Consider the following 26,365-nt stretch of genomic DNA (forward strand, 5'->3'; position numbering starts at 1 on the left):
AATAAATATAAAATTTTAATGGTACATATAAGAAAACTTCTCCTCATTCCAATCAGAAATTATATAAATAAAATCACACAATTAATAATGTAATTATTATTATGTAATTTTATTGGTATTAAATTAATTTAAAGTATAGATAACTATACATTATGTAGATTACGGAGTTCGCATCTTGAATTAAATTCCACATTTTTAAATTTCTAAAACTTATGTTAATTGCAATTTGTTAATATATTACAAGAATCATAATAATTTATATTTATTACATGTAGGCTCTGTTATGTGCAATTACTAAAACTTAATATTGCATAGGACACATTGAAACTGATTTACTAATTTTTGTTTCAATAACTAAAATTTAATAAAATCCAAACTCTTAAGTAGTTTATTTTGTTTTTAATAGACTTATATCAGTGTTTGAATGGTTAATAAATTAGTTTTATTTGGAAATTATACAATAATGAAACAATAATTAAACAGAAACCATAATTTGTGACGAATTATATGATTTCCTTTCGAATAATTTAAATTTGAAGCTAATAGTCCTCAAATGCTGCTTTAATTTAAATTTTTATGAAATTTAGAAATTGAATTTTATGTTTACTATGAGTTTGTTTATGTAATAATTAAAAATCAATAGTTTTAATTCTAATTATTTTTAAAATATTTCATAAAAAGCTTTATTATTAAAAAAAAATTAAAACAAATTAATACAAACTTACTTTCGTAAAAAAAAAAAAATATTATTTTCTTAATTATACATTTAACATACATTTAAAAAATTAAAAACTTTTTAATAAAGTGTATAACTAAAATACGGCCAATTTATAAATCTAATTAAGTAAATTCATTTTGTTTTTTAAAATAAAAGAATCCGAATTATTCAGTTTAAAATTAAAATTAAAAAAAAAAAAAACTTAAACACAATACTCTGAAGGCACTTCTAATAGTAAATTGGATTTATCAATCACTTTAAATACATTTGTTGCATGTGAAGCGGTTGCTTGAACTGTTATTGATTTTGATTTTCCACCTAAATGGCATAAAATTGTTGGACTACATGATATATTAATATCTTTTCCTCGTAATTTTGTATATCTTGAATTGACAACACCAATTATTTCACCGATACGATCTTCTTTTAACATAATACCATCTTCTGCTTGTATTATAAATACTAAATCATTTTTTTCTGGTGAATGAAATGCAATTAATTGATCTTTACCAGGTGTTATACTTATACCAGATAAATCTTTAATAAATATTGAACGTTTCATATTACGAAATTTTGTTTTAGCACTATCAATTTTATAAATTGAATTCTCAGTTATAATTATAGCACGATCAGCTGTTTTATTATGTTTATTAATTTTTCTAATAAAAGATGAAAATAAAATTTGCTGAAATCTATCAATATTTTTCATATTTTTAACAGATGTTTCATATTGTGTATTAAAACGATTTTCCTGCGACAATGATAAATAATCACCTAGCCATTTACGATTTTGTCCCCAATATTTACGACAATTTCTCAAAACGCATGCTGTTGAAATTTTTAAATGCATTTGAACCCATTCATCTCTTGGATATTTACGTAAAATCATATAACCTCGCCATCTATCAAAAATTCGATGTAAATCATTTTCAATATGTCTTGCAACTAATGGTGGATGTGGCCATTTAATATTTTTACCATAATCTGGCATATTTTTTGCATTCTTAAATTTCTTTTCTAAGTCTCCAATATATGAACGTAATTTATATCGGCGGTAATAATTTTGTATATAAATTGTTGCTTTCAAACGTTTAAATTGTTTACGTGCAATCCAACCACGTACTTGTTTTTGTAATAATGTAACTATATGTGGTATCATTTCATTACGTTGATGTTCCAATGAAAATAGAGTTCTTGGTGAACGAATGAATATTTTATTATGACCATATTTAACATCATTATCAAAACCTTTTTCATTAATAAGCACTTGTGTAGCTTCTTTTGCTGAACCACTATGAAAATTAGGCCAAGTGTATTGTGAAATCATTTTGTAACGTAACAAAAATTTATCATATTTTTGACGATAAACAAAACCAGCTCTACGAACTCTTACATTTTCCAATAAACCAAGATAACTAACTTGATGTATTACACGATTTTCATCAAAAACAGTTGGACTTTTAATATCATTCGGCTTAATACATCGTACATAATATGGCACTTTTTTTAATAGGGTTGAAACCAATTCTAACATTGATTTTTGAAATAATGTACTTGTTGTTAATGGTCTTTTTGTTGTTTGACTAATCGATTGTGCACCATCCGGCCACATTTGATTAATATTTGGATTTTTCGAATGATATAATAATCTCTTGAAATCCTGATATAATGTATCTTTATTTTTTTCCATAAAACCTGTAATATTATATGTGACATCTCCAGCATAATGTGTTATACGAAAATCTTCTTTATGTTTTAAAGTTTTATCCGTTGGTTGAATTTGTCTACTACTATAATGTTTATGATTCGCTAACTTTTTATCCATAGTTGTAACTAATGTTCCATCATCAACTTTACCAACTGTTAAACATGCTTCATCGATTACCGATTTATATATATTTTCAACTAAATCGCATATTATTTTATTATTAAAATAATCAATGTTTTTCCATTCAATTCCTTCCCGGGAATATTCTTCTTGTTCTTGTTTCAAAACAAGTTCAATAAAAAGTTGTTGTAATTTTTCATTACAATAATTAATACAAAATTGTTCGAAACTGTTGCTATCGAAAACTTCAAAACCATAAATGTCAAGTACACCTATTACTGATCTGCTTCCTATTTAAAACGTTTAATTGAAAATAAAAAAATTTCATGCATAAATTAAAATTGATTATCATTAAGTAGTCAAAAAAAGGAATACCAAGCAACTTTTAACAATTATTAATGAAAAATTTTGATTTCATTATTGATTAAATATACCAGTTTATATGGGGACAAGAAAAAATAATTTGTACAAAAGTAACTTTCCACTTATTTTTTCTTTTTCCTTTCTACAATCTTTTAAATTGAGAGTTGTATGAATTTCATACGCATAATAGCATCGAAAACGTGTTTGACTTTTAAAAAAATAAGAAAATGAATTGAAGAAGCACAGAAATTATAAGTAACTCCAATTATTATTCGCCTCTTATGCTTGCAGAAGAAAAATTAAAAACGGTATTTTCAATGTGAAATTAATTTTGCAGACATTTTACTGTGGAGGCGGCAAGTTATTATTCTAAGACAAGCTGATCTTCCTTAGGCAAGCATTTGTATTTTTAACAAATAATCATACTCGTTAACATATTCAAAAAATGTAATCAAACTATGGGCTTTTTTGAAGAGTACGAATAATTAATAGAAATTTAAATTTAATTTTTATTGTAAATTTATGAGAGTTTTCTTTTCATGATAAGAAAATTTATAAATATGTACATATAAGTATTATGGACTTAAAATTTAATTTGCCGAGTTATGTAATTTCCTTGAATTATTAAGGGTAACGCCGTGTTATCATAATTGTACGTATATATAGTAAATGTTTGCCATTTGCGGCCATATCTAGAATTGAAGTGCCTAAGTATTTAAACTTTTAAAAAGCATTATCAATATTTATTAATTTATTATTTTATCATTTAATTGATATTTTTTCATAATTAATTTTGTGTTCAAATTAAATAAAATGCATTGAAATTACAAAAGTTCAATAATAATTTTTCATAATATTATTTTCTGTTTTAAAATTTAAAAGTAAAATTATTTTAAGTGATTAATTCGAGATAAAAACAGAAGATATGTAAAAGATTTTTCACAAAGTTTTTATTATTGGAAATCATAAGATTTTTAAGAATAGTTACGTGATCCACACGTCTTTCTATATAAAAAGCGTAATTTTGGAAGTGTATTTGCGGTGCGGAAGAGTAATAGATTTGAAAATAGTATATATGATCGTTTTTAAATAAAAAATGGCGTTACTGCAATTATTTGAAATTCCAGAATAGCTTATACGTTAACACTTGATCTGTTTCTTTATCATTACAACAAAACTATTACAATAATTATTGCGCGCTTCGTACATATACATACATATACTACGTGTTTAGAATAAAGTTTACATTTCTGGTAATACCAAAGATTCTATCTTAGTATAGATTAAAGAATCACACCTTTAACAATTTAGGTGATTTGTTTAAGATTCAAATAATTCAAATCATTCAAATAATGAAAAATTATTATGAAAATCTTGAATAATTCATTAGTTATAATTCTAATGCTAAATTTCGTTAAAATTGTACTAGAAATTTTTTAACACTTCCAGACTTTAAAACTCTAACAGAAATCCTTTTAAGTACTTTATGTACTATATATACTTAAAAAAAAACAAATATTAATGATGCAAAAAAATATTTACAATGTAAGTATAACAATATTATTTTGAAAAAAAAAATAAATTTCAAAAAGAATGTTTAAACTTAATTTTAAATAAGTGTTTGATTAACGCAACATTGTTTATAACAAATATAAACATATTCATGAAGATCAACAAGACTTGATCACATAAAATATTTCTACATATTTCTTTAAAGTTAACATATTAGTGTAATATTTATTTATCGAACCATTTCTTAAAAAGTTAAAAGAAAATTTGTAAATATTTAGGTATAGATCCTTAAAAGTTAAATAATTATAAACGTCGTTCGTCTAGGATAATTTAACATTTTGTTAAAGAATCGTGACATTTTAAAATTCAATGCTATACTAATGGTTTTCGATTGCATGAAAGTCAATATAAAAAATCTTGTTTATTTTTTTATGGTCAAACATATTATACTTACTTTTATATTTCATTATATATACTCGTATATCGTATATTTGAAATGTTAATGATTTTGAATTTTCTTTTCCATTAACTGGAATTTGTTTTAGTAATGAAGATCAGCATGAATTAATATGGCTATTTGAAATTGACATTGTTGCAAATCAAAATGATTCATTGTATGATCATGTTTTTTTACAACACGAGTAATTACAATGTGCTCATAAAACTCAAAAACTTTTACTTTAGTCGAAAAAGCCCAATGATTTAAGATCTAACCTTATAATTCAAGAATGCTTTAAATGTATGTTTGTCTCTTCCAGTGCGAATTCCACTATGAAATTTTAGTTTGATTAATTGTTAAACAATTTGGTAGACAGTGAAGTTTATTTTTCAGGTTTTATGGTAAAATTCAGAATATCAAATAATTTACCTAGCTGGTTATAAAGTAAAAAAAATTGAACTACGGTAATTTCCGTCAACTTGTCGATAAAACTAAAAGCAATCAAACAAGTACAAGAGTGATAAAATCGATTAATTAAATTAGGTTTATTTTTTTTTGTATACATAGATATTCCAAAAATGTAAGTAATAAAACTATTTCTTTCATTCTACTAAAATTAGAAAATTTCATTATCAAAATTTCGGTATTATATTCAACAATTTAAGTCTGTTAATGTTTCCAATCGTTATCAAACATGTTCGATAAGAAAAAAAGACCAAATTTCGCATAATATTTTTGTTCGCTCAGTATAATCTTGGAAGATAATAACTGCGAAAATCCCGAGAATAATATTTTATTTTTAAGGAAATTTAATTAATTACAAATTTAAATAAGGAAAAGAAAATAAAGATAAAGATCTTTTAAAACTGACCGACAATTTAAATTTTTTTTTCTGTAAAGAATTATAAACAATTTTTTCGTTAATGAAAAATATTTTCGTTAATTTTTAAATAATTGAATAGCTAAGTATGACTCCTCAAAAATGATGTAATAATTATAATTTTTGTTTTTTATATTTTTGTTTATGAGTAAATGAAATAATTTTCAACTTTATATTCAATTCTCATATTATAGCACTTAAAGGTTAAAAGAAAAACAAAAATATATTAGGTAAAAAACAAACATAAAAAAAATATAAATTAAAAATTATTTCAATATCATAAAGCTTTTTATGTGCATATTAAGGAAATGAACTTACTAACACTATGTATACAAACTACTGTAAGTTTTGGCAAATCAACCTAGTTTATTTTAAAATTGAACCACTCACTTGGTTTGAGTCGTAACTTCTAAGTTATTGCATAAACTTAGGAGGATATTTTAACATTAGAAAAAAAAAACATAGACACTGATCCTAACGGTTAAATTAAAAATGTAGTTTGAATTAAAAATTAATTAATTTTTACAGGAGTTAAGTATGGAATATAGTTTGAAGAAACAAGAGACCGAAAATTGGTATTTTTTTAACTTTATAGGGCAATGACATGAAAAGTATAATTTGCTAACTTAAAATATTTTTACTTAAAATGGTAATTGCTTCAATGTTGCTTGGTATTTGCAATAATATAACAATTATATAGTTTGGAAATTGAAAAAATAGTGCTTATGAAAACAGAACTTTCATATAAATAAGAAATTAATTTTCCAACAAATCTAGTAACATTCTTGCATTAAGAGCGCGTAATATTAGTTACGTTGCAAAAATAATTTCCTCACATAATTAGAAAACATTTTCATAAGCACCCATAATTATCAATCGACAAGAACAAAAAAATAAATAAATAAACGAACCTCTCTGATATTTCGGCACTTCAATAGCCGTATTAATCTTTTTAATAATCCATGAGAATAAACGTTCATAAATTGCTTTTGCAAATGCATCACGTCCAAAATATGCTGATTTTATATCATGATCTTTTTTAATAATATTACCACCAGCAGCAATTGTACGTTTTGTTAATGAATCAAATAATTCATTATCATTAATATCTAATAATTTTGCAGCAGATATAAGATTTTGTCGATTTTTTATAATTAATTGATCTTCATCAGTATCAAAATTAATATTACCAATATGTAAAATAGCAGCAACTGTTTTCCATATTGTATTTATATCATCTTGTGTAAAACCTAATGTATTACATGCATTTATTGTTTGTTGAAAATCACGTCGATCTGAACCGATTGTATCATTATGATTATAATTATTATTATTATCATTATTATTATTATTTGTATAATAATAATCAAATGAATTATTTTTTAAATTATATTCTTTTAATTGTTTATCATTTGCACCATTTAATAATTGATAAAAACTATGAAAATTTTTTTCACCAATTTGTTGTTTAACAACACGTGATTTTTCTAATAGATAATTATTAATAATACCACCAATTGGATCAGCTTTATAATCAAATTCAATATCCATATATTTACCAAAACGACTAGAATTATCATTACGATTTGTTTTAGCATTACCAAATGTTTCTAATATTGTATTTGATTGTATTAAAACATTTTTAACACGTTCAATTTCATTTTTCGAATGTAAATTTGTCACAGCCGCAATATATCTCATTATAATTTTTGATGCTTCTGTTTTACCAGCACCAGATTCACCAGATATTAATATACATGTATCATTTTGTTGTTGTTTAACAGTACGATATGCAGCATCAGCAATACCAAATATATGTGGTGGATTTTCAAAAAATTCTCTACCTTTATATTGATTAATATAATCATTACCATATATTGGCATCTGTTTATATGGATTCATTGATACACATACTTCACCAATATATGTATATATTTTATTTGATTGAAAACGTTTTCTTAAATTTTCAATAAATTTTTCTAATGTTATATCATCTAATAATATAAAATCACCAACACCAACTTCGGAATGCATTTTTGTATTTTTATTTTTTCTGGCTTTTGTAAAGTTTTTCAAAAATGATAAAATTCACTTTATTTTTTTTTTTTTTTAATATTTTTTATCAAATTATAATTTTATGTATAATATATACATACGTATATATATTTTTTTAAAAATATTCAATGGAATTTTCTTTAGAAACACACGATTATGTCATTTACTTATTTAAAAATTATTTTCTTATTATAGTAAGTGTAGAATAATTTATTATTATTTTTAAATATTATGATTCATTCAGTTCATTCATTTTCTATATTTATTTATTATATAACGAAAATATATTATAATATTTGTGTAAATATACGCATATTAAGTATATTTTTTGTTTTATTTTAAATAAATTTATTAAATTCAAACTTTACTGGTTAACCTCTTTATTCAAACTAAAATGAAAATTTATTTTTAATACTTTTATTAAATTTATAAGTAAATATAAATTTTTTTTTACTGAAAAGTTCTTATTCAATCAAATCCAAAATGTATAAATAGTGTTCTAATTTTTTATTCACATATATAAGATTATTATAGAAATATTAATATAATTAAGTATATTTGTATATACATATATGTATAAGACTTTAAAAATCAACATGAAGTATGTAAGTAGAAATGTATGATTATTGATAAAATTGATATTATACACATAATATAACTGTTATACAAATATAATATAAATTGTTATATATACATTTGTATAACATTTGAATGTAAACATAAATATGTATATAAGTATGTATAATTTTATTTTTAATTTAAGTTATCGATATCTTATCAATCCCGCACTGACTCTATAACATTTAACTGTTTTTGATAAAATTAAAAAAAATAAAAAGTAAGAAATGAATCAGGGACAGGTAATGAATGTTTTTATATAAAATATATATTTTTATATATATTTTTACTCTTGTATTGATATGTGTGTGTTATATATTTGTTTTTTATTTTAAATATACATACATATATACTTATATATTGAACAATCAAAATGTAAGTTAGTATACACTTTGTTATACAAAATTTAAGTCAATGATTTTGTTTTTGTTTTGTTTTTTTAATTAAAATGATGACATTCTAATATCGTATTTCAGTAATTTGCACAAAATATAGTTACAACTATGCATGTTACAGTTATTCCAATTATAGTTGAGTCGTTGTTGTTGTATTTTTTTTCTTTTTAAATGTTATTTATTAGTTTTCTTTTTTTTAATGATATTTTCAGTTGTTTGATGATGATGATTACGATGATGACAGTGTAGATTAGTTTTTAAAGTGCATAATCACTTTTTATAATTTATTAAACGGAAAAATTTCCTATTTCTATTTTTCTATTTCTAGTTTTGTTTTCTGATTTTGGTGATATCAAGTTAAGTTTTTTTTTTTATTTATTTATTTATTTACTTAAGTCTTTAGTGTAAACACACCCTAATGATTTTTTTTTTATTGATGGAAATTTATTTATTTTTTTTTTAACCTCTATTGAAGATTTTTTTAATTTTTGTTTGTTTTGGTTTTTTTTTTGTAACCGCGATTTAAACGTTTTTTTTTTTTTTTGGTCTTCTTTTTGTTTATTTTTTAATTCTTTTTTATTTTAAGTACTCGCGTACATAATATTAATAGTTGTATGCAATAATGTTGTGTTTACGAATAAGATGTACAAAATGTATTCGTATTTATGTTGACATGTACATACATAAATGTGAACATACGAACATTTATTTACAAAACATAATGTTTTGTATGCAAGTATATTAAAAATTTATGGCAAAATGAAAGAAAAAAGTATTAATTTTTAAATTGATTTTTTTTTAAATGCATTTTTCTTTTCACATATGGGATATTTTAAAAATTAAAATTATCATCAGTGAAATACAATATATATGTATGTATATGTATGTATGTTAGTGAAATATTGTTCAATGTATAAATAAGTACTTAATTTATAACAAAAAAAAGTAAATAAATAAATAAATGCTACTTTTTTTTTTTAAATATTTTAACTGGTCTGTTTTTTAACTGGTTTTTTATTTGTCTTTTTTTTATACATATCTCTCTTATTCTGTTTTCACTTGCAATTTCTCTCTCTATATGCTCATATACTTATGTATGTATGTGTATAAAATAATATTTATCACACGTTTTCTATTATTTAAATGAGAAAAAAAGTAAAATTAAAACAATGCAAAAATTTGAAGTTTTTAATTTTTTGATTAGAGAAAAAATTAAAAAAAAAAAAACATCACAAAAAATTTATACCTAATAAAAAATTAACAATTTTTTGTTTTAATTTTTAATTTATTAAAATATGTAAGTATTTTTTTTTTTTTGCCGACTGTTTATTAGTTTTGATTACGATTAGGTATGTGTTACATAAATGAATTTTATTGATATATAAAAATAAACAAGAAAAAAAAAAAAGAAATGTGTTTTGTACTTCCTTTTTCAAATCAGAAATTAAATGGTACCGGTTCCTATACTTAACAGAAATTTAAATCATTTGTTTGTCACTTAACAGAAATTCAAATAGCGTATACGTTTAATGTACATATGTACATACAAATATACACAAGTATGTATCTGTACTATAAATTTTTATATTAATTTTTAATTACATACTTCTTTTCTACTTAAAGGTAACTACTTTAAACGCATATAAAACTCTAAATTACGCTAATTTATGCATAGGAGTAATTGCAAGAAGTACAAGAGCTGCTCACATTTATTTTGATAGATAGTTTAAAATTTTTTTATGTCCAAGGAAATTTTCAAAACCTTAATTTAAATTTTATTATTTCAGTTAAAATTTTTAAAAAATCCAAAAATCTATATATCACGGAAACCAAAGACTTGTTAGTCATATAATTTAAGTCCCTCTTAAAAAAATATCTAAGAAAGCGCTTATAAATCTAAAATAACAAAAAAAAAATTTTTTAAGGGGTCGGGAACATTAATTTTATATGTACGTACTAAGCAAATAACAGTGAAAATTATTTAACGAACAATATCAATGGTAGCCGCATTGAGGTCTCTCAAAAATACAGCAAATGTTGACTTTACAGAAGAACTTGAAAATTTTATCAGAAATACCTAAAATTCGTTTCTCTTAATTTTGAATATTGATTCAAAAATCGTAATTATGTTATTAATATTTCAATTAATCAAAATCTATATAAGAGCAATGACATCATAAATTATTTATGAAAAAATTTATTTATGTATAGCTTACATAGGAAATACACTTAAAAAATATATTCCATAAAGGTATAGCATGTATATGTATAAATCTATGTATTTAGAATTTTTATTTAAAAAAAAATTCATTCATTATCTATTTTTAGTGCAAATCGGAAATTTGAACTTAATAAAAAAAAATGGGAACCGAAAAAGAAAGTGTTTACATCCGAACGGAAATGATAAATAAATATTTTATCTAAATATCAATGTTTGTATGTATTATACAAATAATATATAACTAGTAAATAAACATATACATTTATATAATATTAGAGTTTGAAATTTTTTTTTATATAAAATTACGCAATATATATTTTATAACTCATATACTTAATACACATTTCAAATAAATAAAGAAGGTAGGCACACACACCTACATATGTATAAATTTTTTAAATATTTATTTATAGTTCTTATCTATAAATGATATCGATAACATCGGTTTGATTTAACAATAAACATTTTTTAAAATACTGAAAAAAATATTCTACAAATTAATAATTAATAAATTTTTTTGAAATTTTGTTACTCATAGAATATAACATTCTTCTTCTTCCCAACTACTTACAGCAACTGTTCATAAAAAAATTTAAAAATACTATAAGAAAAATAAAACCAACATACATTTATGAGCTATGATTTTGTTAAGTGTTTTTTAAGATTAAATTTCCTTTTTTAATTTCCGGAATTTCATATAATATTTCCAATACCAATGTTCCAATTAAATGAATGTTTATTATAAATTGAATCAATAAAATTAACAAAATTCTAATACCTACTCTAATGGAATATTCATATTGAACACAGTAACATATAAAATTAATTTTTTTTAATAAATGTTCAATATAAATTTATTAATAATTAATTAATTAAAATAAAGAACTGCATATTATATATGTAAGTGATAGAAACAACGAATAAAATAGGGACCATTGACACCAATAGATGACTAAACAACTAAAAATAATTTCCTTTTACTCTAATTATTAATCATGCCATCTTTTGAGTAGTATAGACGCAGAATTGCAATTTTCAGACACTAATTATTAATTAAATTAACATTATAATTAAAATTTAGTAATAATAAATGACTCATACACTTTGGTATTTAAAGTGATATTTGAAAACAGCTTATGTTTTATAAGATTCTATATAGGTACATAAAATTAAAATATTAAAATTACTCTTAAAAGATATACACTAGTACCCTATATATACAAAAATATTAAAATTAAAAGCAATTTGCAATCAATATCAAGTTGCCATACTTTAATTTATTTTGATCTTGTTTTTCTGGACAGACCATAATAACATTCCCTGCTGTTTCAAAAATGGAAGTTTAAATTAATTTCACTGTCTGATATAAACTCTTTTTGTTTTTCTTGTTTTTTATTATGATCACTTTTTTTCTCATTTTTTATCTTTAGTTTTGTATGTAGATCATTTTCGTTATATGTGCATATTGTTATTTTAAATTTTCCTTTGTTTTAATTTCATTTTTTAATATTTACCATATGGAAGGTAAGTACAAATTAAAATTTTCTTTGCATATGATTTTATGGTATGATTTAATTAGTTAGTTGTTTGGTACATGTGTAATATTAATGTTTTCTTGAAGAAATATTTTCAATAATAACAAGTTATTCAATATTATTTCTTAAAATAATTCACACAATATTTTTATTATTGTTTCTTTCTTTTCGTCCAATTTTCAAAATTTTATGCAATTGTTTATTTTTTTTTTTTTGTAATTTAATTTTTGAAAGTATGTGAACCTTAAAGTTATAATTATAAATTAAAAAAATTAATTATTATGTGCCGCTCTTATAAATTCGGTTTTGGAAAAAAAAAATTTAAAAGCACAATATGGTAACTTTTTGTTTATAAATTATTTAAAATTGTTTCGTCGTTGCTTTTCCAAAAAAAAACACAACAAAAAAAAACAATCTAACCTAAAATTAACTTCTTCAAATTCTTGTGTTTTTTTATTTTTTCATTTATATTTTGGGAAACGTGAAAAAAATTAATTTTGTGTTTTTTTTTTTATTTTCAAAGTAAAATTAAAAATTTACTAAATAAACAAGCAATGTGTTTAAGATACTAAGAAAAACTCTTTTTTTCTCCGAAATAAATTGATTCATGCTGTTGCTTCCATTCCAATAGAAAGCAACAAACTAACTAAAAAGCTAAGCAACATCATAAAATATGAATGATTCATATAAGAGCGTTCGCTGTTACTTCTCAATTTTTATGTTATTTTTGTTGCTCATTTTTGGTTTTTATTTTGCTGTGCTGCTCAACTACTGCTTGTTGTATTGCTGATTTGCTGCTTTCCTTATTCATTATTATTGTTTTTTTTTTGTTTTTTTGAAAATGTTAAAACGTATGAGCAGAAAAATGCATTTGTATAGTTATGACATCACCACTTTATATTTTTTTTTTTTTTTATTTTAAGTACATAGTGTTACAAAATTTAATGGCTTAATTTCAAAGTATTTCAAAGAAACGAAATAATGCAATTAATCGATTAAAGAATTGTACATTTTTTTTTGAAATTTTACCTAAGGTACATACTTCACAAAAAAGTAGCGGTTTGTTATTAAAATAAAGAATTATAGTTTTAATTTCGTTATACTACTCGTAATAATTAAGAGATTTTTATAAACGAAATACTGGAAAACAATAACTAAACAATATATTTTTAAACAATCAGACTATAAAATAATCAACATAATAACACAATCAATAATAACAGTACATTTACTTCTATAAAATCAAAACAATTCATAAAATTTAACTGCGTTACTCACAATAATCTTGTTGCATTGTGATAATTAACATATATATGTATGTTTATGAATATAAATGGAGCACAGTTTTCTGTATATATCGTGATATACTGCGTTTATGAATAGTCTTAATAAAAATCGTGCCACTTTTTATAATGTAAGATCATCAACTTCCCTTACATATAAATATTGCGTATATTAAAATCAGATAAAATTAAATCATTTTGTGTCGCATGATTTTAATCAAAATAAATTTTTAAATATTAAATTGTATATTTTAATTTAATTTTAATAACTATTTTAATAATTATTCATAGTGCTATTAAATAATAATAAATATAATAATTAAATAATAATTTCCAATTTTTAAAGAATATATTATGTTATATACATATATATATGTATATGTCTAATTTAAAAAACTAAGGAATATATACATATATTCATACTTGAATATTTTTTATACAGTATATGTAAAGGTAAACAACAACATATTGAATTAATAAGCGTAGGTGGGCATATTTTCAGTTCTTTTTTTTAATTTAATGACGTAGAAAATGGTTATATGAAATGAAAAATAAATATTTTATTAAATAAATAACATTGAAAATTTCTTTGGTTTGCAGAAAAATATTATTAAAAAAAGTGAAAAATTAATATATTTTACAAATTAGTCTATTATACCAATATATACAATGCTATAAAGAAAGACTGTATGTATATGAGTTATTAATCGAACAAAATATTATTATATGTTATTTAAAAAATACGTCAAACAAAGAAATAATATTTTGGCTTTATTAAAATTGAGTATTACGGGTTATTTCAAGAAAACTTATATAAGACCGTGACTTTCGTGAGAATAAAGCATTTTAAAATAAAACATAAGAAATATAAATTTTAAATATTGATGACATTTTTAAATGATTTCTTTTTTCACTTTATAAATGAACTTTACATGACGTATTTACTTTTCTTTTATAATTTTTTAAGTTAATTTATCACTGAATTTCTTTTTTGGTAGGCGCATATTAAATCTGAATTTTTTATTTAATAAAAATTTTAAATAATTTTCTAAGTGCTTCACTTTGAATTTCATTAATATGTTTTATAGGTATAAAATGTATTGTTCTATAGGCCTAAATTGTAAATTTATAACTGTATTGTGCAGAAATACTTCACAAACTTTTCAGATTTTCAAAAAAAAAATTTTTTGAAAATTTTTTATACGAATTTTGTAATTACAATTAGTAACCTAATCAGTAACTCAGTAAAGTATAAAAACCCAAAGTATTTCAAATTGAAATAGTCTTATACTTTTTTTAAAACACGATGTATTAAATCATCACAAAATGTTTTTGCGGCCTTTTTTATGATAGGTACAAGGGTGTACATTTTTTATATGCTACATAAAAATATTCTATGTATGAAGAATAGAGGTATATGTATGTATGTATAAGAATAAAACTTAAACTGGTTTCGGATAAATAATGTTTCTATACATTTTAAAAATACACGCATAAAACTAATGAAATATGTAATTTATAATATTTTTTATGTGGTATTATGTTTGACAGTTACTTTTATAACAGTTTTTTGATAAGAATTTTGAAAAAAAAAAATTCTATGTCGTCTCATAAAAATATGGAGTGTGAAAAAAGGTTTCTTACATTAAAAATTCGAAACATTAAAAAAATAAAAACAAAGAAAAGTATATTTTGCTTTAAGAATTACTAACATTTTGCCAAATGGCAAAAATATAAATTTCGTAAAGTAAATAGGAAATATTTAATACACATTGCTTTTTATTACTCCGGTCTACATTACTTGACTTAAAACCGGTTTGAATCAAGTGTATCAAAAAATTTTGCTTACTTGACTTGACATGCAATAACTAAAGTAAATTTTCGGACTTTCAAATAGACATATTGAAAACGCAATTTGAGTTTTAAGATTATTTTAAGTATTTGACAGGTACTGTATTTGACATATAAACGAAGTAACTACTATAATGAGGACGTTATGTGACAATGAGACTTCTGTGCAAAAATTTAAGTTAAAAAACAATATTTTCAACACTGTAACTAAAAAATTAAAAGAGGAAATTATTGGAGTCATTTTGGAAATGCTTAAAACAAAAATTATGTACATAACTTATAGGTGATTTGGTAGTCGCTAGTTTTTATTTATTAAATCAAATATTATTAAATTTGGATTGAATTGTCCTTTAGTTTTAAGAAACACAATGTTTTTACTATTTTTTTTTTAATTTCTTTGTTGTATTTTTACATACAGTATGTCAAATCCGTATTCGTACACCTCGTTTTTTTTTAAGTTCTCTTTAAATTTTGAGTGAAAAATTAAATTATGCTCAAAAAACGCAGTTTTTATAAAATAATATTAAAAATTATTTATTTTAAACAAAACAACAATCAATTCATTTTATTAACAAAAACAAAAATAAAACATAAAAATTTTCGGTGGTGTCAAATTCGTATTCGTACATCATTCAACTTTCATAAATTCGTAATCCTTTCAGTCTCAAACTTTTTTCTAATATTTTGTGGCGTGTCCTTTACTCTGTACGATTGCTTCAAGACGACGTGGCATTGATTTTACAAGATTTGTAGTCAAACTTGTTGGAATTTTGCGCCATTCAGCTTTTAAGGCTTCTTTTAAGTCTTTTGGGTTTCTAATATTGTAATTTTTGAGCTTTTTTTTGAAAATGGACCATAGGTTCTCTATAGGATTCACGTCAGGGCTCTGTGGTGGCGTTTTAAGGTAGCGGGGGCAGTTATACAAAAGCCAAAGTCTGGTATTTAACGCTGTGTGCTTTGGGTCATTATCCTGTTGAAAGATGAACTTCTTTTTCAGACCCATTTTCTTCGCACTTTTTTTTAAATTTTTCTTTAAAATGTTAATATATTTTGTAGAATTCATAATTCCATCAATAAATACTAATTTCCCTACTCCTGCTGCACTGAAACAACCCCATGCCATCACAGAGCCCCCTCCGTGTTTGAAAGTTGGTAACATATTTCTTGGATGCAATCTTGTATTTTTTTCTCTCCATATTTTTACCTTTCCATCGGATGTTTTTAAGTTAAATTTACATTCATCAGTAAATATAACCTTCTTCCAAAACCCAAATTTCTTTTTTTTATACATTTTTGCAAATGACAAACGCTTTAACCTATTGGTTTTACTAATAAAAGGCTTCCTTGATGCAATTCTACTTGAAAAATTGCGATTTTTGATTGCATTACGTACTGTTTGTGCACAAACTATGAGTCCATAGTATTTTCTGAGCATATTAGTTAGGTTCGGTGCACTGATAAACGGATCCTTTCGAATTTCTCGGGTAATAAATCTAATATGGCGCGAACTGAGTAAACATCTTTTTTTATTACGCTTAGATTTTTCAGAAATTCCTTCAGCTTTATATTTTTTTATTACGTACTGAATAGTAGAGTGGCTTCTTTTAAAAATTTCTGCTATTTCCCTGTACGAACGTCCTTCATTAAATAAAGAAACTATTAATTTTCTATTAGAGTTCGACAACTCACTAGATTTTCGACCCATTTTGGCAGTTACGCATAAAAACTAAATGAATAATACAAACAATTCAGAGAAAGTGAAGCATAAAAGGGAAAAACCTTTTTTTTGTGGAACAATTTTACCGTTTTAACGGATTCGGCCAAAAATTTTAAGTGATGGAAGTGGTTCACATGAAAAACTAAAAGTGTACGAATACGAATTTGACATCACCGAAAATTTTTATATTTTATTTTTGTTTTTGTTAATAAATTAAATTAATTGTTGTTTTGTTTAAAATAAATTATTTTTAATATTATTTTATAAAAACTGCGTTTTTTGAGCATAATTTAATTTTTCACTCAAAATTTAAAGAGAACTTAAAAAAAAACGAGGTGTACGAATACGGATTTGACATACTGTATATTTCTTTTTCTTCAATTTTTTGTAACGAGGCAAATATAGTCCTATGAAACTCATTATTTTTATTTCTTTATTATAATATTACATACAAACATATACATACATACTTAATATTTACAGGTAAATTATAACTTTATTTCAACTATGCACGTACATAAATAACTTTATCGTTGTAGACTACATATATATTATATTGTAGAATAAAGCGTTTGTGTTCGAAGACTTTTGTTCAATGATGAATCGAACAAAAATTCACACGTACAATTAAATTTATTTTTTGTTTTTATCGATCGAAAACTATTTAAATTTTTTTTTTCTATAGAAATTAAGTATGACATGTCTTACTTGATTTCAATGTTTTCTTAAGTTTTTTATTTGCATATCGTCAAACATACATACGTACATGGATATACATACATTTTTTAAGTTATTAAATCATCTTTTCAAATTTAACACAAAAAAAAAAGTAGAAAATATGGATATGAGTAAAAATATCAATCATTGAACTATTTTGAGCGGGAAAACTTGAATTTAATAATATATTCAATAAAAATTATGATGATTCATTTTTTAAATTTTAATTTTAAATTAAATTTACGCTTTAAAATTTAAATATTTTTTTTATAAATGAAACAATAATGAGAACAAAACTTTATAATATTGTTTTAAGAAAATATATAAATACAAAATATGTATGTATATAAATGTAAATATGTATGTATTTTAAATATTTTAACTACTATTATATAATATTCTTCAGAATATTTAATATGAATCACTAATGAATCAATGAATTAGTCAAAAACAATATTAATCACAATATGCATTCAGCTAAATGAATGAATAATTTTAAAAAATTAAAATATATTAAATATTTTAATTAACCTCATTAATAATTAAAGAGAACAAAATTTGTATATTCCAACTCTACTCTTTATAATCCATTTTAGATTTAATTTTCAATTTTAACACAATTTTTCGTAAATTATCATAACATTAAGGAAATGATTAAATAATTTTTTTGCACATTTTACCGGATCACGTTGCATACATTTCATGGTTTTACTAACATAAATTGTTGCTTCTCACGTACACACATATGCATATGAAAATGTCAAAGATTAATCCTTAACATTAAAACTTATATACATGTACCTATATTTTTTTGATCTATGTTTATGCATAGTGCAATAATATTATCGTTTATTTAACCATTCATATTCAAACAATCATTTGTGTATATAATCATTAACATTAAATTCGGCTTGAATAGTTTTTTCATTTGAATTTCCTTGTTCTAAATTGTAATGAGATCGTCTTATGGCTTCACAAAATTGCAATAGAATAATTATAAATATTTTTGTATATATTTATTTATATATATAAATTATAGACAAATTGCTGAGAAAAGCATGATATATACTTTCATATTATGTAGTTTTAAAATTTTAATAGAGCATTAAAACGATAAAAATCAACAAAATGTAAAATGAGAAAATTAAAAGTTGAAATACTGAAAACGAAATTGTTGCAAGTTGCAAAGTAGAAACGAAAAAAATTAAATATACATATATATAATATATATGCATAAATGATATGCATATATATTATGTACATAATGCCTGCACTCACATTATAAGCTTCAAAGCATATTTAAACCTACCTATAAATACTAAAATTCACATGAAAATACAATTGCGAGAAAATAAACTGTCATATACGTTACTTATAAACTACCATATATAGTTTATTATAACATAAATATATAAGTTAATTGTATTCAGCTCATTTGTTCTCTTCTTCATTTTTTGATAAAATATTGTCGCTCTAAAATTATACTGTTGTATAAACCAAAATTGTTGTATAACATAAATAAGAGTGATTGTTACTATTTTGAATTTTTACTTATTAGATTATAATTAAATTTCAAATAATATTCTTTAAATTAGTATGTAGAGAAATCTACGTTACTATGTATTCATAAAAGTTAATTTTATGGTACTATTAAATTATGTAAATGCGTTCAAAATTGAAATAAAAATAGAATATAATTATATGAAACTGAATGAAATAAGGAAAAACGCATTGCATATTCTGAAAGATACTCCCCGAAAGCCCGGGAAAGTATTCTTAAGTTTAAAATGACAAAATTGGCTTCTGGATCTAAATTGAACTCAGATGACGATAAGACATTCGGCATCATATGATAGTCATCGTGCAAACAATCCGAGCAGTAACTGTATTTTAGTCGATTTGGAAACCATTTTCTGAAACCAACATTTGTTTCAAACTCTTGAGCAAAACATAGTGTAAATTTACTTATATGTATATTGTCGAAAAAGTCTATACTAAGATTTATCGAACTATACTACAGAAAGATTTCAAAAAAAAATTCTTTTAAATCCAAAAATATTTACTGTCGAAGTAACAAAGTAAAAAAATTTAGCAAAATATTATATTATGTACCTACGAATTCTTTAAGAAGAAATAAGCCAAAGATATGTATTTTTGAAACATTGACAAGAAGATACTTTTAGTCATCTTCACTCACTTTTTCTTATTTAGTTCTATTAAAAATCCACTCAATAGCTTTCGAAATATGTGTATAATCTGCACCTTTGGTTGATAACTGGCTCTAAAATTTTAATTTTTTGACCAGTTTTTCATTTGGAAAACGCAATACTCCATGATTTTACTCCTTTTTTATCAAATCGATATGGAAAAATATTTACATTTTTAATTTAGAGAAAAAAAAATCTAATTAAATGGAAGATATCAATTATCTACTCCAACAACTTTGTGAAAAAATTTAAAAATTGTATGATTTGAAAAAAAGTTTCATTGATTGTGGGCGTATAGTTGAAGCAGGAAATAAAGTAAAAATATACAATGACTTCTTAAACTTTAAAGTGGGAGCAAAGATGTTATAGAATTATTGAACTCTTTAGAATTTTTAAAATTGTTACATTTTATTTAAGAGATTTACTATACTTTTTAATTGAGTTCTGTGTTTGTGTGTATTTTTAATTCAAAATATAAACTTGAATTATTCGTTTCTTTTTACAATAAAAGACCGAACACAATGGAGAGCAACCAATACACATACATGGTACAAATACGAAATTGGAAATCCCACGTAAAGGAGATTATAAAAAAAGTGCTTTCTAATATAATCGATTAAATCTATTAAGAAAATGGTCTTATCAAATTCACGTTTTTGTACATAATGTTAAAAAACGCTTAAATTGCATACGTGTTTGAATAATATTCATATCGATTCTTAATTTTTGATAAAAATAAAAAGAACACGTTAAGCTTTTTAATTTCTTAGCCTAGTATTGCTATCAAATTTCCTTAGAATTTACGATTGGTGATTTGATTGTAAATTTTACGTGTACATAATTTAATTTCTTTATTAAAATGTTTAAAATAATTATTTTTAAATCGGCAAAATTTTAGAAATATTAAATATTGGCATTATAATTCTAAAGCGACTCCAAATTTATTAGAGATCTTACTATAAAATCAAGAGTACGACAATTTTACATTGATATTATTATTCAAAATCATCAAAACAAAAATGTAATTTTACATTTGTCACCATCTTAATGTATTATAATTATTTTTCCAGAGCATACGCTATAATTGTAATGACTTACAATAATTTATATATACCAGATTTTGAAAAAAAATTAGGTTTTTACAATTAAATCATCTAATAGCGCTAAAATTTTAAAGAAATCTCATTTTGATTACGTTACAACAACCCTTTGAAACTATTCCACACTTTTTACCGGCAAAAATTTTTCCATCATATTACATTTCGTTGCATTGCATCAAATTTGGATTTACAATTTGTGAACTTACGAAATGAAAAAATGTGATATAATAGAAACAACAATTTAAAATGTGAAAAAACTATTTTAAGAGTTAGACTTTTCAATCCCCAATTTGCTAATTTTTTATAATTTATTAATAAACTATCAGAAAAATAAAATTTTGTTGGAAATTCATTCTGGTTCCGTAACTTTAAACAATAAAATATTAAGTATTAAGTTAAAATTTTAATTAATTAAGTTAAAATTTATTAAATGTTATATTTGGATATACGACTGAGATCACTAAAAACATAAAGGTAAGAAAATCAAGTTTATATTTCATATAGGCACAGATCGTTATAATTTGTTGCTCCAAATTTAAAAATGTTAATTACTTACCAAATGTGCGCCATATTCTATTAAAATTTTTGCTAATTCTGGTCGACAAGGATTTGATATAGCAGCTAAATGTAAAGGTGTATTACCATCTTCATCACGAGCGTTTGGATCTGCTCCAACCATTAATAATGCTTTTGTTAAATGTGTGGACGGAAATTGACATGGTGGATAACGTCCAAGAGAAGCTCCACGATAACAAGCTAAATGTAATGCTGTACGACCAGATCGTATCACAACTTTTAAATTATTTAATTTATATAATGCTGTTAATATACGTTTTTTTATCACTTCACAGCAATCTTCTTCAACAACTAAACGTGCTAATAAACAAGCCAAATGTAATGAGCTTACTAGAGCACGACTAAGTAAATTTGAGTCCTTTTCAGATTCTGGCAAACTTTGAAACATTTTTTGACCTAAAAATATAAATAAACAACATTAAAATAAACATGACTTAAAACATAATTTAGATTATTACAATGAATACCTAATTCTAATTCTTTAACTGATTTATTAAAAATCATAAGCATATCATTTGTTTCAATAGGTGGTACAACTCGACCCCTAGTCATGGCTCGACCAGCTTCTCCTAACATAAAACTAAATAATTCAGCGAATGATAAAAATGATGATTGTGTCATTGGGCTTAAAGGTTCAAGTATATTCTGTTGCATAGTAACAGCATAAGTCCACAATTCTATACACCGATCAAATCGACCGGCATCAGCGTAATGTGCTCCTCTAAAAAAAAAATACATTACAATTGAAATTAAATTACTATTATTTTTTGAAATAGGAAGTATTTTTGTTAAAGTATACCTAAATCTAATATAGTAACTTGTATCAGGATGCGCCGGTCCTAGTATTCGTTCTCGTATAACTAAAGCTTGCATTCTCATAGCATCTGGATCCATTAATAAATCATCTAATGCTTGAATGCTTGTTACTTCACGAGCATAATCATATGCAGCTATAGGTTCATTAACAATTTTTGGCAATTCTGGTTCATTATTATAACGATCTTCCATGGCACGTTTCCATAATGATATAGCATGTATCATATCACGTTTTTTATCGACAAATGTTGCTCCAAGTAATTCTAAAGCTGCTATACGATCTTCTCTCTTAATTTCTGGTAAACCAATTATATGTTCGACAATTGGCAAATGACCTGTAACACTAGCCGCTATTAATGGTGTCATACCGTATGAATCAACGTCCATTGTAGCACCATGTTGTAATAATAATTGTAAAATTTCTAAAGATCCAGATTCAGCGCAATCATGTAGTGCTGTATTACCTTTGACACTTCTTCTATTGACATCTGCTTTTAAACTTAATAAATATTGAGCAATTTTGTAATTACCCTTATAGCACGCTATCATTAGACATGTGTGACCGTGGCGATTTGCTATTTCAAAATCTAAAATTAAAAGAAAATCAGTGTTAATTCAATAAATGAATAATTTTTGTTTTTCATTTTAGGTATGTAAATTATAAAATTAAATTTTTATAAATTTTATCTTCTTACCAGCACCCTTTTTAATTAAATATTTTACAATTTCAAAATGACCATCAAAACATGCAGCTCTCAATGGAGTTGAATTTGTTTTTGTTGTACTGTTAACATTAGCACCATGTTTAACTAATAATTTCACAATATTTAAATGTCCCGCTGCGCTCGCACACCATAATGGTGGTGCATCTTCAATTGTTTCACCATCAAATGTTACTGAACCGACTCTTTCAACATTACAGCCACATTTTGTTATTAAATATTCTACAATATCATAATGACCGTAACGACAGGCAATTACTAATGGAGTTGCTCCACCAGTCTTAACTGTTAATAACATCGATACCTCAGGCTGAGAGCGGCCAAGCAAGCATTTCTAAAATTAAATGAAAAAAATAAATTTATATTAATATATTGTTATCAGTTATTGTTATAAAATTAAATTTTTTCAAAAAAAATTTTAGTACATTTTAGTATATTAGATATTTTGTATTGTCAGGTATAACTAAGTGAGATTTTGATTATCATCAATACCAACAAAGGCGAAGATCATCTTAGAAGAAACAAACAAAGATTATCTTAGTGAAAGATCATTTTCGAATCATCTTCAAATCTATTAAACGAATTCTTTTGTTATGACTTTATATCATATATATTTTATGTACATACATATATATATATATATATATATATGCTAAAATATATGTGTGTATGTATATGAATGTGTTAATACAAAAATTGCAAAAACAAAACTTTATTAAAAATTATAATTTTTCATAGCCATATTTTTTTGTTACCTTGGTCCGTCAACAAAGATTTTCAACAATTTTAAAGAGGATACAAAATGTGGGCGTGTAAAATTTTCATGGAAAAGTTTTTTTTTTTTTATCATATTCCCCCAAGATAATTAGTTTTTATTTTTTTTTGTCATTATACGAAATCATTCTTATTATTTATTATACCCAATTTTACTTATATTGCTCACAAATTTCCTGGAGATCAAATATACATACATTCAACTATAATTTTTCCTTGTGTATAACAATATTAAAACAAAAAATTAATATTGTGACACAAAATAAATAAAAAAAATCACAGGTAATTCACTGCAAAAAAAAAAAATGAATAATAAATTTAATAGGAATAAAAAAAAAGAAATTGAATTCCAGTAGGAGGAAAATTATTTTAAAGAAATCTGAGCCAGAATATATTAATATACTTACAAAATTTTATAAATAAATTAAAATAACACGGAATATTGCATTAATAAAAATTATAAACTAGGTAAATTAGGTTAATTAAGTTATAAATATTTTCATAGGTGAAAGTTTTTAATTGCATTAAAATTAAAGACTGTTAGAAAAGAATTATTTAATTGGGGTATTCAATTTCCATGTTCACAAATAATACTAATAGAATTTTGAAAATGTTTTATATGTGAAGTATACAGGTATGGTATCTGTGACCTGCTCAGAATATCAGAATTGTTGCATCAAACATTCGATTTAATCGTCATGACAACAATATTAATCTTGCGATAAAAATATTACCGAATGAAATCAAATCGATATCAAGTGCAAACAGCTAAACATCAACTGAAAAAATATTAAACAAATTATTTTCTCTAAATTTCAGTCTCCAATAAATTATTTATTATATTTTTTGAAATTACATAATCCTTTTTTGAATTACACTTAATTGTTGTTGCATTTATAAATTTTTGTTATTATTTACTCTACATGAGCGATTTAGTTCATTTGAGATAAATAAATACGTAGTTGAATTACATTAGACGATTATGATCAAAAGTTGTTAATATCAAGTAAGACATGATATTGTAGTCTTAACAAGTTCTGTTTTTTTTTTAACAATTTTAATTATTCATCTTCATTTATCCATATAATAAATTCATTCCGTTTAAATTAAATTATAGAACGCAATTCTTATAAAAAATCAGTAAATATAAATCTAATAAATAATCAAATTTGATCATCTCCATTAGAATTATTTTGAGAAAAAATTTCCATTAACAATTAACTGGTATTTAAAAGTTATTATGAAAACAACAACTTTGTTTATATTTATAAAGCAAAACTACGTTTTATATTGAACTTTTTTGCATATTTAATTCCTACAAATCTTAAATATTTGGGAAATTTTAATTGAGACAAAAAGCCTAAAAATAAATTTTTTGTTAATTAAAAATTATTTAATTTTATTCTTTCCAAAAATATAATTTTTTTTTTGTGCTTTTGATTTTTGTTTATTTATTAGCGCTGGCATCTAAAAAAACAAAAATATATAAAAAAAAATAAAGATAATTTTTTCGGTATGTTTTTTTTTTTGTTAAATTGCTGGGAGAGGGTAATGACATGATTTAACGTAGTTTTAAAAGTTTTATAATCACGAAAAACGAAAAAGTTAAAAAAAAAAATAAACATTTAGTTATTGTTTTCGATTCTGTTTTAGAATTCCGGACTAACTTAAAAATTTTAGGAAAATCCGCTGATTATTTTCTTAAAAATTGGTAAAAACGCAAAATCTAAGTATGCTTAGAATATATCCCGAAGTTTCATCCTCAAAGAAAACACATATATATATAAAGCTCAACTGCATTTGAGATACTGATTTACACAGATAAACTGGCAGACAGACCAACAGAAATCCAGAGTCACAAAAATCTTTCTAAAAATAATTTATTTATGCTTCCCTACCATAGAGAGGTGTATTTCCACCGAAAACTCAACATGCGAACTTTGGTGCCATCACATAATTATATGCTTAATTATATAGTATGCCTTATAGTATACGGTCGTTAAAAATGGGTTCAATATTTTGTAAACAAAAGAAATAA

General features: G+C 23.4%; 2 protein-coding genes across 3 annotated transcripts in view; both read right to left on the reverse strand.

The window, feature by feature from the left end:
- The window catches only part of LOC129608170 (protein fem-1 homolog CG6966), a 54,992-nt gene that overhangs the window by 718 nt on the left and 27,909 nt on the right, over positions 1-26,365 (reverse strand). The window contains exons 2-5 of the mRNA XM_055519521.1: positions 23,527-23,887; positions 22,815-23,418; positions 22,483-22,736; positions 21,996-22,411 (exon numbers count right to left, since the gene is read on the reverse strand). Coding sequence (XP_055375496.1) covers positions 21,996-22,411; positions 22,483-22,736; positions 22,815-23,418; positions 23,527-23,887 — 1,635 coding nt within the window. The remainder of the gene's footprint in view (positions 1-21,995; positions 22,412-22,482; positions 22,737-22,814; positions 23,419-23,526; positions 23,888-26,365) is intronic.
- On the reverse strand, positions 570-13,532 carry LOC129608169 (unconventional myosin ID). Of its 2 annotated transcripts, none has more exons than XM_055519520.1 (3): positions 13,105-13,532; positions 6,652-8,184; positions 570-2,836 (listed from the first exon to the last, which is right to left on the reverse strand). In XM_055519520.1, the coding sequence occupies exons 2-3, from the start codon at positions 7,772-7,774 to the stop codon at positions 921-923; spliced, it is 3,039 nt and encodes a 1,012-aa protein (XP_055375495.1). In that variant the 5' UTR covers positions 7,775-8,184; positions 13,105-13,532; the 3' UTR covers positions 570-920. The 2 variants fall into 2 exon arrangements, with proteins under 2 accessions (XP_055375495.1, XP_055375494.1); XM_055519519.1 differs by lacking the exon at positions 13,105-13,532 and adding an exon at positions 12,301-12,785.

This window comes from Condylostylus longicornis, unplaced genomic scaffold (genome assembly GCF_029603195.1).
Source record: "Condylostylus longicornis isolate FDR11 unplaced genomic scaffold, ASM2960319v2 ptg000030l, whole genome shotgun sequence".
Taxonomy (NCBI): domain Eukaryota; kingdom Metazoa; phylum Arthropoda; class Insecta; order Diptera; family Dolichopodidae; genus Condylostylus; species Condylostylus longicornis.